The following is a 12,699-nucleotide window of genomic DNA, read 5'->3' as shown; positions in this document are numbered from 1 at the left end:
AAAAAGAGGGGTCATTTCCCGTTCTGGTCGCAGGCTGTTACTGTAGCCCTGTAAGGAGCTTTGTGACGAAATTTAATTTCTAAGGCAGAAATATTCGCTTCAGACATATTCATAGAAAAGTGTTTGTGTGCTGTGGTTTTCAGCTCACACATCAGGCTTGAATAGTGAGATATTGAATCTCAGTTTATTGTTTCTCTAAATTACATTAGGGAGTGGAGAAGGAGAGCCACATGGGTATTTGCAAATGTAATATTAATATGGTGATTATTGTGTTGGTGTAGAGGGAACAGAAGGTTACATTGTCAAAGGACTGTTTATAAGATGCTATGCTGCACAAACGATCCCCTACCAGACGTTTTTTTAGCTTCCAAAAGTTCTTCCTTCTCACTTTTTCTATCAAGGCATTTAGCTGATCTCTTCTCAGACCAACTGAAATGTAGGAATAGTGTGTTTGTGTGCACACCTGCAGGAGCGGAGTTTGGGTGGGGATGTGTCCGTTAAGCTGGCTTCGCTTTGACTGGTTAAAGCTGCTCACCCCACCAAGGTGTTTCCTGTGGGCCAATGAAGGGAGGAGTTGTCACAGTGTCTCCTTTAACTCTGACTACGCTTATGCTCTCTCACTCCAAAAACCGCCACTGCTTTTAATTAATGACGCCCTCAAAGGAAACCATACAAACACCCCTCTCCCCGTCGACCAAAACTTTAAAAAAAAACTATAAAGAACTTCCCTCTGCAAATGTTGGGAAGTAATGAATCTTAAATGAGAACTTTTTGGATTTCAGTGACACTGTATCTTTCACTATCTCTGATCTTTAACGGTTTTATTATTAATTAATTTGATCATTATTTTTCTTTTTAAAGTGGCCAATTGTGTGCAGAGCAGTGGGTCGTTCCACAATGTGCCAGCAGCAGTGATTCATTAATTTGCTGTAGTGTGTGTTGCATGTCCCTGTGGGCTTTTATATCTGTGACTCACCTCCGGTGTATTGGACTTAAGTCTTGCCTCTTTTCATTCACATGCCAGATAGAAGTTTCCTCAGCTAGAAGGGCCCAGGGAATTATAGAATCTGCTCTGGCTTTTATGACATCCGTAGGCTCTCTTGCTCTGTGCCTTTCCCCTTTACTTAATGGAATAGACCCCTCCCCTGTCCTGGCATAGATATGCACCCGCTCTCACGCAGCCTTGTCTGTGCCAGGCCAATGACAGGTGTGTGACTGTTTTTACAGAAACTTGACTGTTATAATGATGTGACCATATTTTAATTTATCATGGTAATATTCTTCATGAGCCTGCTTAACTTTGCATGAGCCATGTCTTCCTTAAACAGTCAACTAGTATTTTAAAGTGTCCGCTACCTATTTTTTAAAGTATGTCTTTGATTTCACTTAAAAGCCTTCTGAATAAACCTGTGAATTGAGTAGAAAGTGGTGCGTTGCTGTTTCAAGGCCACTGTTGCGAGTTTCAACTAGGTCAGGGGGAGGTTAGTTTGGCTTGGCGGTAGGTGCAGGTCTTGAACACTGCTTCTTTGTGCATTTTAGATGGACTTGCAGCCTTCAGTTTTTTGTCTCAAACTAGTAAGTCTTTGCCAGCTGCACCTGGCTGAGCATTTGCAGGTTTCACTGAAGCACTTGCACACAAAAACACGCAAGCACCTTCTTTAGAACAGCTTTAGTTCTCAAAGAAAACCCTTAGATTCATCTAGTTTTGCAAAACCTAATTTGCATGTCATTTAACCATCATTCTTCGCTTTCTTTCTTTACCTTCGAGCCAACACTAGACTTACTAAGGTTGAAAGATAGAGAGAAAGTATTCTGTGAAGATGTAGCACAGCACATACTCTGTCTCTCAGCAATATTTCTCTGAGTGAGGGCATCGTGATACACTGCGTGGCTGAGCAACACATTCTGGTGACCCCTGACCCATAAGATAGCAAGAGCAACATCAGCGTTAGCTTTCCAGCGTGCTGTTGTGGCAGCTGTTGTTTGCTTTTGCAGTCAACAAAGAAGCATTTCACTCAAAGGAGAGGAACCTGTTCATTATAGATTCAGTGAGTAGTACAAAAGCACCACTGGCTAAGAAGGTAATTTGTTTTTTGTTTATACTTTCGCATGGGCCTAATGGAATATGTTGTTGTTGCATTTTCCGTGAAAACTGATATTTTGCATTTTCAGTGGAATTCGTTGCATTTTCCGAAACAAACTTGTCTAACTACAGATGACGTCAATGATAATTAAATGCATTTATGGGAAAATTGAGAATAGTTCAATGAAGTAGCCTAGTGTTTTTTGTGTACTCTGTGGCATAAAGTCTGTATTTTAGATAAAGAGCGAGTCTAGGATTATTGTATTCTTACCTTTTTACTAAAATTTGGGTTCTTTTGGCAGCACAAACTTATTAATGGGGATCGTACTTTTGTGTTCAACCCTCTAAATGAACAAAGTACAGCCATACTTTAACACAGACGTCCACTTACTTTAATCTCTAAGGAGATTAGGTTTTCATCTGTTAGGTCACAACTTTTTGATCTAATTCTTATCTTAAGGATTGATCATGACATCAGAAGATTTTCCTCTAAGATAAATCTCTCTCATTTCTTCTGCAGCTCTTCCTCCCAAGCCTACAAAACCCATGACACCCGTAAACGGCAACGGTGTGAAAGAAGCCGCCAGCGGCTCACTGCACGAAGCAGAATGGTACTGGGGAGACATATCAAGGTAAGAGTCACTTAACACTAGACTTCATTTCGCACTTGTTTGCATTTCTGTCTGTTCTGCTCTGAAAATCTTTATTCGTGACGGTTAGCTCATAGTTGAACACGTATGGCAGTGTGGACATCAGGTGATAGTTGGCCTGTGAAGTCATGAGACAGCAATGCAGATCAGATGAAAATCTCTCTGGGTTCTCAGAATGTTTCTTGCTCCTCGGGAAATGTCAGATTCTTGTCTTCCATTCCCTCCACCTGATGGCTTGCGTGTTGTTAGCCTGAGGTGAAGTCTCACATGCAGCTCTGGCATGTCATGTTGCTCATTCAGCAGTCTTCGCTCTGCTGCTAGATCTCTAACAAGGCCACTGTGCACTGCTTTGCAAACTTTTTTCTGTTCTTTCTTTTATGTGAGCTGGTGAACTTATTTTGATCTCTCCTTCTTTTGGCTCACTTATCCTGGTGGCATGTACGCTTTGCTGAAGCTGTACAAAAGCAAAAAGGCAATGAAATGGGGGAGAGATGCAGGGTGCAGTGGTTCAGTTGCCATTACTTAAGGCGAGGAATAGAAGAGCCCAAATCTCCAAAATGTCTGGCCAGTTTCCAACACAATCCATAAAACTCTCAGGTTTTTGCAGATTAGTCTGCTGCTTAGTGACCAGCTTTAGACTCGTTTGATGTTGGGAGAGTAAAAATTCTGCTGAGATGCTCACCGATCTTTGAAGCCTTGCTATCCTTTAACTCACACAGTCCCTTCCCAGATAAACTTGAGCTGCTTTTAGCTCTATCCTCAGTGCTGTACTAGTTTAAGAATCAAAGACTAACTAGCCTAGTCACTCTAGGCATCAAATAAAGTAGAATTCCAAAGCAAAGTGATACTGACCATTAAATTTCAAATGTGGACAGCCATTATGACACATTAAATAATGTGTGCATCAAAATCCTGTTATATAAGGTTTTAATTAAATTTAATTAATTTTTTTTTTATCCTGTAAAATATGTAAAATACCCTGTGCAGTGGTAGTGGGTTGGAAGATTTGACTTGACAGATCAGATTTAGAACTACTGGACATGTTGTTTCAGTTGAGTACGTTGTAATGGTTCTCAGCCATGTTAATCATGTTAGTCTTGGTTTTGTTTTCTTCTATATTTGAGTTTAAAGGTATAGTTCACCCAAAAAGGAAAATTATCCCATGATTTACTCACCCTCAAGTCATCCTAGGTGTATATGACATTCTTCTTTCAGACAGATACAATCGGAGTTATTAAAAAATGTCCTGGCTCTGTGCATCCATCCATCATAAAAGTGCTCCACACGGATCCAGGGGGTTAATAAAGGCCTTCTGAAGCGAAGCGATGCGTTTGTGTTAGAAACTGGAAACAAACCAGGAACTTTTTTTTTATTTAAATTTTTGGGTGAACTATTCCTTTAAGGCCAATATGACATAAACTATAATATGTAGCCTACTCTTTACTTATCTTATTGTGCACAATTCATCTGTGCATGTTATTTAAAATATGTTTTTCTTAACAATTGCATAATCATAGGTGTTTATCAAAATTAAGGCTGCATAACATGGTAAAAAAAAACAACATAATTTTGTTGTATGATAGTGTCAAATATTACTGTGCTTTGCCCAGCACATCTATTTCATTGTCCAAATATCTCCTCCATCCAGCTGTTTCTAAATGCAAAAATGCATTCCAGGTTCTTCACTTTACACTGGCATCACTACTGCTTGCTCATCATGCATTCAACGTCATTGGTGAACGGACGCTAACCTAGTCTTTCCTCTTCTTCCTGCATCTCCATGCACTTTAATATATTTAAATCATATTGCAATACTTTTTGCGCTGGAGATCTTGTTTGATTTGTCACATGACAAGTGAAATTGCTTGTGAATGTCATTTCATGCTAAAAATTTTGGAAGCTTCTCTAATCCAAACATGTTACTAAAATAGGGCACCTCCCCTTAACAGTGAACTTGCTGATACAGGGCAGCCTAAAAATGTACCTGATTCCCACAGCTCCCAGTGTAGGAGGTTAGAGATGACTCCTCCCCCAGAAAGGTGGGAGCATTGCTTAGTCAAAGGCTCCTTACCTCAGCAGCCCAAAATAGGCTAAATTTACCCCCTCCCGAGAGCCAGGGTCAGCTGAGCTCCAGCATGACTAGGTTGTTGGCTGTCAGGAGAATGGGAGGAGAACTAAAAGTCGAGTGGTGTGACATTCCTCCCAGACCGCCTAAAATAGAGAAGGGGGCAAAAAAGCAGGAAAGTCTTTGAAGCCTGACAGCTCCTCCGCTGGTCGTCTGGAGGCATTTTTAAAGCGGCAGACTGTCTCATTTCAAGACGAGCTAGAGGCATCAGTGTACATGTGGGCGTGCAGGACGAGGTCAACAGTTAAACTGTTCAAAGATGTCTCGGTCTCTCCCAGACAGCATGGTCACAGACCGTGACTTTGCTCTCTGCCAGACCAAATACAGCCATGCAAAGAGAAATCATTTTTGTTTGTCTGTGTCATCACTTTCCGAAGAGTGAAGTACAAGGAACTTATTTTAGCTAAAATTACTAATTACCAAGAGCAAGATTTGTTGCGTGGAGTATTTTCACCACTCACACTTTTCCTTTTCCATCATTTCTGTGCAGGGAAGAGGTGAATGACAAACTGAGAGACATGCCCGATGGTACTTTCCTCGTACGGGATGCCTCGACCAAGATGCAGGGAGATTACACGCTAACGCTAAGGTAACTCAGAATATTTTCGAGACCTTCTTCAAAACCTGTCATTCTGTCTTTATTGATCCGTGGTCCAACGCAATACCCTTTTCCCTGCAGGAAAGGTGGAAACAATAAGCTAATAAAGATCTACCACCGAGATGGGAAGTATGGTTTCTCCGACCCGCTCACGTTCGGTTCAGTGGTGGAGCTGATCAGTCACTACAGGCACGAGTCACTGGCCCAGTACAACACCAAACTGGACGTTAAGCTCATGTATCCGGTCTCACGCTTCCAGCAGGTAAATGGGTTAAGGTTGTGGGTGGGGGTATCATATTTACAGCCTCCCTGCCTTTCCTTTTACCTCTTTGTCCTCCCACCTCACCCTCCCTCACTCCGGCCCTAAAGAGCGTGTTTGCTGAATGAATTGTGCTGCTTGTTGTGAGTGAAACTGCAGAGGCAGCAGATGCTTTTGGCATGAAATATTACTTTGTTTATTGCCACAGCAGCGCACCTCCTAAATAATTGCACACATCCACAATGTCGAAAGGCCATCCAGGCATTTATTTGTTTCCCCCTTTTTCCTTTGCCCTCCCGGTATCTTTCTCAGACACACAGGTGCTCATTATTTAGGTGGTTCCACAAATGTAAGCCCTTGAGAGGCACTTAAAGATTCCAAGATTTTTATAAATGATTCCTGGAAGAAAATTCCTGAAAAATGGCTTTCACTTTGTAAGCAAAACCTACAGTATGTTTCTGCGAGCAGTCCTTTTTTCCCACCTCACTTTTCTCCTCTCAGCAATTCATATCAATAACAATGCATTTACTCTCGCTCTCTCAGGATCAGCTGGTGAAAGAGGACAACATTGATGCAGTGGGGAGGAAACTCCAGGAATATCACAATCAATATCAGGAGAAGAGTAAAGAATATGACAGACTCTATGAGGAGCACACAAAAACCTCACAGGTACGCCTCTTAGAACATCGTTATATGATCGATAGACAACCAACCCATTTGCTCCGGCACTACACGCCACATGCACGACGTGGACACAATTTAGTTTGTTTCAGAAGCCCATTGACCAATTAACAACTCTATTAAGAGGCACTACTCTTTTGAGGTCGCATCACATACTATGATTTATTTTTTATTTGATTGCAGGAGATCCAGATGAAACGTACTGCAATAGAGGCCTTCAACGAGACCATTAAAATTTTTGAAGAACAATGTCACACACAGGAACGCTACAGTAAAGAATACATTGAGAGATTCCGCAGAGAGGGCAACGACAAAGAGATTGAGAGGTACGCAAAGTCCAGAATTAAGAGCTCTCCGTTTGGCAGCCTTGATCTATGGGTTTACAAACTGTTCTTGTTTGTTTCTCAGGATCATGATGAACTACGAGAAGCTCAAATCCCGTTTGGGCGAGATTCACGACAGTAAGACCCGGCTGGAACAGGACCTGAAAACGCAGGCTATGGACAACAGGGAGACGGACAAGAAAATGAACAGCTTAAAGCCAGATCTTATTCAGCTCAGAAAGATTAGAGATCAGTACCTTGTGTAAGAAACCTTCATTTTGTCACCATTATTGTTATGTTTGAGTTTTCCTCCATGTATTAACACTCCATTGCTTCTTTCCCATGCAGTTGGCTCAATCATAAAGGTGTTCGACAGAAACGAATAAACGATTGGCTGGGGATCAAAAACGAGAACACGGATGAGTAAGTTAAATCATCATGCATTACTTTAAATTTGAGATCACAGGTTTAGTAAATATCTGGCTCCATGGCAGCATCTAAAACATTTCCTCTCATAATCACAGCACCTACTTTGTGAGTGAGGAGGATGAGAATCTGCCACATTACGATGAGAAGAGCTGGTTTGTAGGTGACCTGAACCGAACGCAGGCGGAGGACTTGCTACTCGGCAAACCTGACGGAGCCTTCCTCATCCGCGAGAGCAGCAAGAAGGGCTGTTACGCCTGCTCTGTTGTGTGAGTATCTTAAGATGAAGTAGACATAGTGCAGGGAGTTATGGCTATGAAACAGGAGAAACATGATTTCATGCATCTACAAAATGTGATCTTACCTCCATGTCATGGAGGCATTTTTTTTTTACGTTTGTTTTTTGTCATTTGAATTGATATATAAGTCAATCTTTTGTGCCATGTTTTAGTTTATTTTACTCACTAAAATGGTACGTTTAAGTAAATAACGTTTTGGTTCAATATAATATACAACAAACTTGCGTTAAACTTTTAACATTTATTAGGGCCGTTTCAGTCTGAAGTTTTTTTTTTTTTTTTTTGTGCCTCCACCTACCTGTCACATACAGGTATAAAAATCTGTTCAGCTTATTCTTTTAGGCTATTTTGTTGTTCTAGTACTGACCTAGCATGTGAGAGATGCAGGTTCAAATCTGGTCTCCTGTTTCTGGTCCCCAATAACTTTCCCATCTCAATAAAATCATTAAAAAGTGAGCATAAATAAAGTTAGATCTATTTTTCTCAGTCTTTCTTAACATTTATTAAGGCTGTACCTTTTCCCAGTTACGCAATACACAACACATCAATGTATTGATCCTATTTGATTGTTCTGCAAGACTGAATCAGTCACCTTTAGCGCCTTATTAACTTTGCTTGTCATTGAGCAAACGGATTGCTTTTTATCTTTGTCTGAGGTCAGATTCTGGTTCAGAATCACCTTGATAATGAGATCTCTCATGTTTCTGTCTAGTGTGGAAGGCGAGGTGAAGCACTGCGTCATCTACAGCACACCCCGCGGATACGGTTTCGCAGAGCCCTACAACTTGTACAGCACTCTGAAAGACTTGGTCCTGCACTACCACCAGACCTCACTGGTCCAGCACAACGACTCGCTCAACGTGCGGCTGGCGTACCCAGTGTATGCACAGATGTCCTCAGGCCCCCGGAGATGAAGACTTGCCCCCCCCCCAAAAAAAACAACAACTCTAGACTCATGGGAGGGTGTTCTGAACAAAAAGAAAATACTAACAAAAAAGAAAGAAACACTTGCTGCAACACACACGTCAGCCACCTTGGAGTTATATATTTTTACAAGAACAATTTGGAGGGCATTCTTTCTAAAGACTGCTTGATTTGCACAAGGAAGTTTTAAATGTTTGTGAATGTGAAAAAAAGCAGAAGGAAGCAGAGGAGGCGAGTTTCAGGTGACCTGCGCTGCTACCTAAACTCCAGCTGGGACTTTTTTTACATGCTCCATTTTAGCTTAAGCTTTTTTTTCTGCCTTTTTCTCACATCCTTCCATTTTTTTCATTCAGTGTTTTTTTTTTTTCTGTATTGTATTGTTTTGCATACTGCTTAACTAAATGTAAGGCAGGGAAAATATTTAGTTTGTTTAAATTTCTTCATTTCTCTCTTTCGCTCTGTTTAAAAAAGGCAAAAACTATGTAGCAAACAGACGACTGACACTTTCCAGAGTGTCCTCACAGTGACTGCTGCTGAATGAGGGATTGTGGGATGGTTTGGGAGGGCACAAGTGAAAATGTGTTGTAGTCTTAAAAAGAAAAGCTTGTTTTAAAACTAACCTTAGAGGTGTTTTTTTTTTTTTTTTGTCCTCGTTTTCTGTTTGACTGGATTTAAATTTTGTCCTTTCGAAGCAGTTAAGATTGTTATAGTTCAGTACAGAGACCAAAGTTGGCATGGGGAGGACTTTTTATTTTTTTTTCTTAAATTTGGCTTATATTAATTAAGTGGAAAGATACGCAATACACATTGTTTGCAAATTACACAACATAGATTGCATCTGTGTCCTGTGAATGGAAGCTCTGTGTTTTGTTTTTTACGAACCAAAATCGCATGCACAGACACAGTCGACATAAAGCACTTATATAGAAATATGACCGCTGCACGTGTGTACACCAAATTTGAAATAACAATTATTCATGTGTGGTTTTTAACTAATGTGGCATCTTAATGCTTAATGTCTGGTCTAGAATAATTGGATTTGTGTAACTGTCAGACATATGTGCAAGAAAATGTTCTTTAGTAAGCGGGAGCAGCGTTATATCAGATGTGCTTTTGTACGTAACTTGAAAAAAAAAGTGCAATCCAGCTTTTGATGGTAGAGAAGTGGTCTGTCAGAGAGATACACAAACTGCTCTCAGTTGCATCAAAAAGCGATAATCACTTGAACCTTTTAAAGAATTTCCTTTGAAAAAAATCCCCTTTATTGCCTAGTGCTTCTCTCTTTTTTTTCTTTTTTTTTTAGCAGGTTGACTCGTTCTGTATCAGAAAAGAGAAAGTACACTTTTCATTGTTTGGCTGCCTGTTGGTTTTAATGTCGCACAATAAAACCTTTATGAAAATATATTCACAGCTATATGCACAATATTCACTGTCGGTACGTCAGTTATGTCAATTCCTGTTACTTTTTGGGCTTCTAACATGCATATGTCCAATTGAGAATTTCATTTTTCTTTTGCTCTCACAGTTTCCGCACTTTTTACAATTTGGTCATATGTTGCAAGCGCTACAAGCAGACTGTTCGAGTTTTACAGGCCATTGACCAGCACAGACAGTCAGTGGGATTTGCCCTCACCCACCACTGCAACTACCCAACTCACCTCTCAATAATTATTTATTTTTTTAAAGCAGTAGTGAAAACTGAATTCAACTAAATGACATTATTTGTCAAAACACTCATGGCTTTTTTATAACCATTTTATGTTTTGACGCATTGCAGCGAATTTGTACATTTTCGTCAAATCTGCTCACGGCCAATTGATGGTTGGTTACTTTTCCCACGTGAATGATACAAATTCACATGAAATCGCCACAGCAAAAAATGGTTCTATTTTCTCATGAGACCAGGTTGTTATAAAGTGTTCACTGTGTTATTTAAAAAGGAAAACTTCAGGTGAAGTCTACTGGTGGATGGTTAGTGGGTGAATTTGATGGTGATGGGCCCAAATAGAAAGAGCATTCAGTCAGATCAGCTGTTGAGTTGAACAACCTACAGTCCTAATGAAAACCACATGCAGACAGGCCAACGGATGGAGGATTTTCCCATCCGCTATTCATTTCAGTTGCCCTTCCTTTTGCTTTTGCAAGTGAGGGTTGATTTGGTGTTATTGGCAGGACTCCGTGTTCTTGTCTTGTCTGCTCTACCATCGCTGTGGCACGACCTGAACACGCTAACCTCGGCAGATCAGCTGCTTGATTTTGGTTTGGCCGTTTACTAATGCGTCTTTGCAGCTTTGGTGTTGCCATTTTATATGGAAAGTTTTGGGTTACTGTGTTCTATAGCATAGGTCCAGTTTTATTTTCTTCATTTTATTCTATCCTCCAAATGTTTTGAGGTTCAGATTCATGTTTTTTTTGTCGTTTGTTTGTTTGTTTGAAGCTGGGCCCTTAAGGGGGCCCCTGTCTATTACTTGAACTCTTGCATCACTCACCATTGAATGTCTTTAATACATAGATACATTTATTAAAACACAGGAAATCCCTTTTATGGCATGAATGGATTGAGTATAAAACGTGTGAACATTTACTCTTTAAGACTGGAACTCATCTTGTGTGTTTTGTTGAAAGTAAAGGGGTTTATTTATGTTCACAGAGCTCAAATATGATTATTGGAGTCCAATATAGCACACATCATATTTGAAAGTATTAGAGTTATTTACTTGGCCGGTCACAAGCTTATTTTCTGTTAGACAATTCACGCCATTTTCATATCTGACATTGTTTGAAGAACTGTTTGGAAAAAAAATGTTTTTTTGATCACCTTTTCTGCTATTTTCATTAGCGTTTTCCCAGGCATTGAGACCAAAGATTTAAGTTTGGTTTGTTTTATTTTCTTGCGTAGTACTAGTTTCGAAGAGATGCATAATCTTCTTCCCTTGTATTTCAATTGCCTTGCTTCCATGCAAACTTAATTTTGTGTCTTAGGTTTTGTTTTGGTTTGCTATCGCTAGCCCTCGCTCGTCTGCTAAAATAACAATGTTTTTATTACTGTCCACATGTTTAAGGGGTCACTGTGGATTGGCTGGGGTGCTTTTTTTTTGTTTTTTTTGCCATTTTAAAACTGATGACAATTTGTTTACTGAATTTAACTGTAGTTTTGTTTAGTCTAAAAGTGAACAGACTGGCCTAAAGCAAATTTTTGCACTCACTATTTGTAAAAGGTATACTTCTTTGTGTGTGTGCCATCATAGTTTTTCCTTGTCATGAACTTGTCTGTTAGGTCACTAAACCACCTCTAAAGTCACCAAAATCAAGTGTTTCTATGCCTCTTTTATTTACAGAATAGTCTCGCATTCACAGACTCCAGCCGTTTCTTTTTCTTTCTGTTTTGTAAAATGAATATAAAGAAAACAGACAACCCTATACCACAGAAATGTTTTTTGTTTTGTTTTTAAGAGAAAAAGGTGATTGTCGTCTTCAGGGCATAAAGCAGTGGGGTTTGTTGGCTTTTTTGTTCCTATACTATAGAAAGCAAGAAATATTCTGTTTTTCTTTTTCCTTCCGGAAGTTTTCAGGGACACAAAGCATTGCATTGGGAAATCGTATGAGAGACATTTACTAGAGTGCTTTTTTTGTATTGAAGTGGGAATGAGGGAAGCTCACACATTAGAACAAGCTGACAAAATCAACAGTGCATTGCTTCAAAAGCTCAGAGGGTTTAGACATGCACCAAAACAACCTTATTTGACTCGGAACTGCTTGAGTTTTCAGTTAGACTCGATACAAAGCAGGTGTTATGACTAGAAGAGCTGGCTATGTTGTTATTTTTTTCCGGACTGTTAACTAGCACTGGCTATCGCCCCCATGTGCAGTTCTGCAAAGTTTTATTTGCAGTCAGGTTTGAATATGTTGTGATTCTCATTGGGAGTCTTTTGTGTTCTGACCACAGCTGTCCCACCATGATATCCAGCACATTTCTTATATAAAAAAAAAAATGAAAAAAAGGTTTTCACAAAAAAAAAAAAAAAGGAAAAAAAAACACTCTCCTTCCCACTTTGACATACGTAAAAACCCAGCATGCTTCTTTTGGTACTCTTGACTGTTGTTTTGTGTAAAAAATGAATAAATAAACAAACAAAAAAAGTAAAACAAAAAAAAAGATGTGGAACAAAAACTGTTAATTGTCTGTTTATGGTGTAGTCAAATATAAATTTTAATATAGCTTATGAGAAAAGACTGCTTTTTCACCTGACATGATTTGGAGCCCTTTGTTGCAGTGGCTAAAAGCAAAATGATGTTTACAAAAACTGAGACAGAGGAGCTGAAGCAATAGA

The 12,699-nt window shown here is 39.7% G+C and overlaps 1 protein-coding gene across 7 annotated transcripts in view; it reads left to right on the top strand.

Annotated features, from left to right (window-relative positions):
* pik3r3b (phosphoinositide-3-kinase, regulatory subunit 3b (gamma)) overlaps positions 1-11,776 on the top strand; it is a 166,874-nt gene extending 155,098 nt beyond the window's left edge. For all 7 annotated transcript variants that reach the window (XM_079628652.1, XM_079628651.1, XM_079628648.1 and 4 more), the window contains 9 exons: positions 2,604-2,715; positions 5,349-5,447; positions 5,538-5,718; positions 6,259-6,384; positions 6,580-6,722; positions 6,805-6,981; positions 7,068-7,142; positions 7,244-7,414; positions 8,157-11,776. In XM_079628652.1, the coding sequence (XP_079484778.1) occupies positions 2,604-2,715; positions 5,349-5,447; positions 5,538-5,718; positions 6,259-6,384; positions 6,580-6,722; positions 6,805-6,981; positions 7,068-7,142; positions 7,244-7,414; positions 8,157-8,358 (1,286 nt within the window). In that variant the 3' untranslated portion in view covers positions 8,359-11,776. The remainder of the gene's footprint in view (positions 1-2,603; positions 2,716-5,348; positions 5,448-5,537; positions 5,719-6,258; positions 6,385-6,579; positions 6,723-6,804; positions 6,982-7,067; positions 7,143-7,243; positions 7,415-8,156) is intronic.
* The last annotated feature ends 923 nt before the right edge of the window (positions 11,777-12,699 follow it).

The sequence above is a fragment of the Phoxinus phoxinus genome (genome assembly GCF_949152265.1).
Source record: "Phoxinus phoxinus genome assembly, chromosome: 11".
Classification (NCBI taxonomy): domain Eukaryota; kingdom Metazoa; phylum Chordata; class Actinopteri; order Cypriniformes; family Leuciscidae; genus Phoxinus; species Phoxinus phoxinus.
Note: the sequence above shows the minus strand (reverse complement) of the source record. Positions and strands in the feature narration are given on the sequence as shown.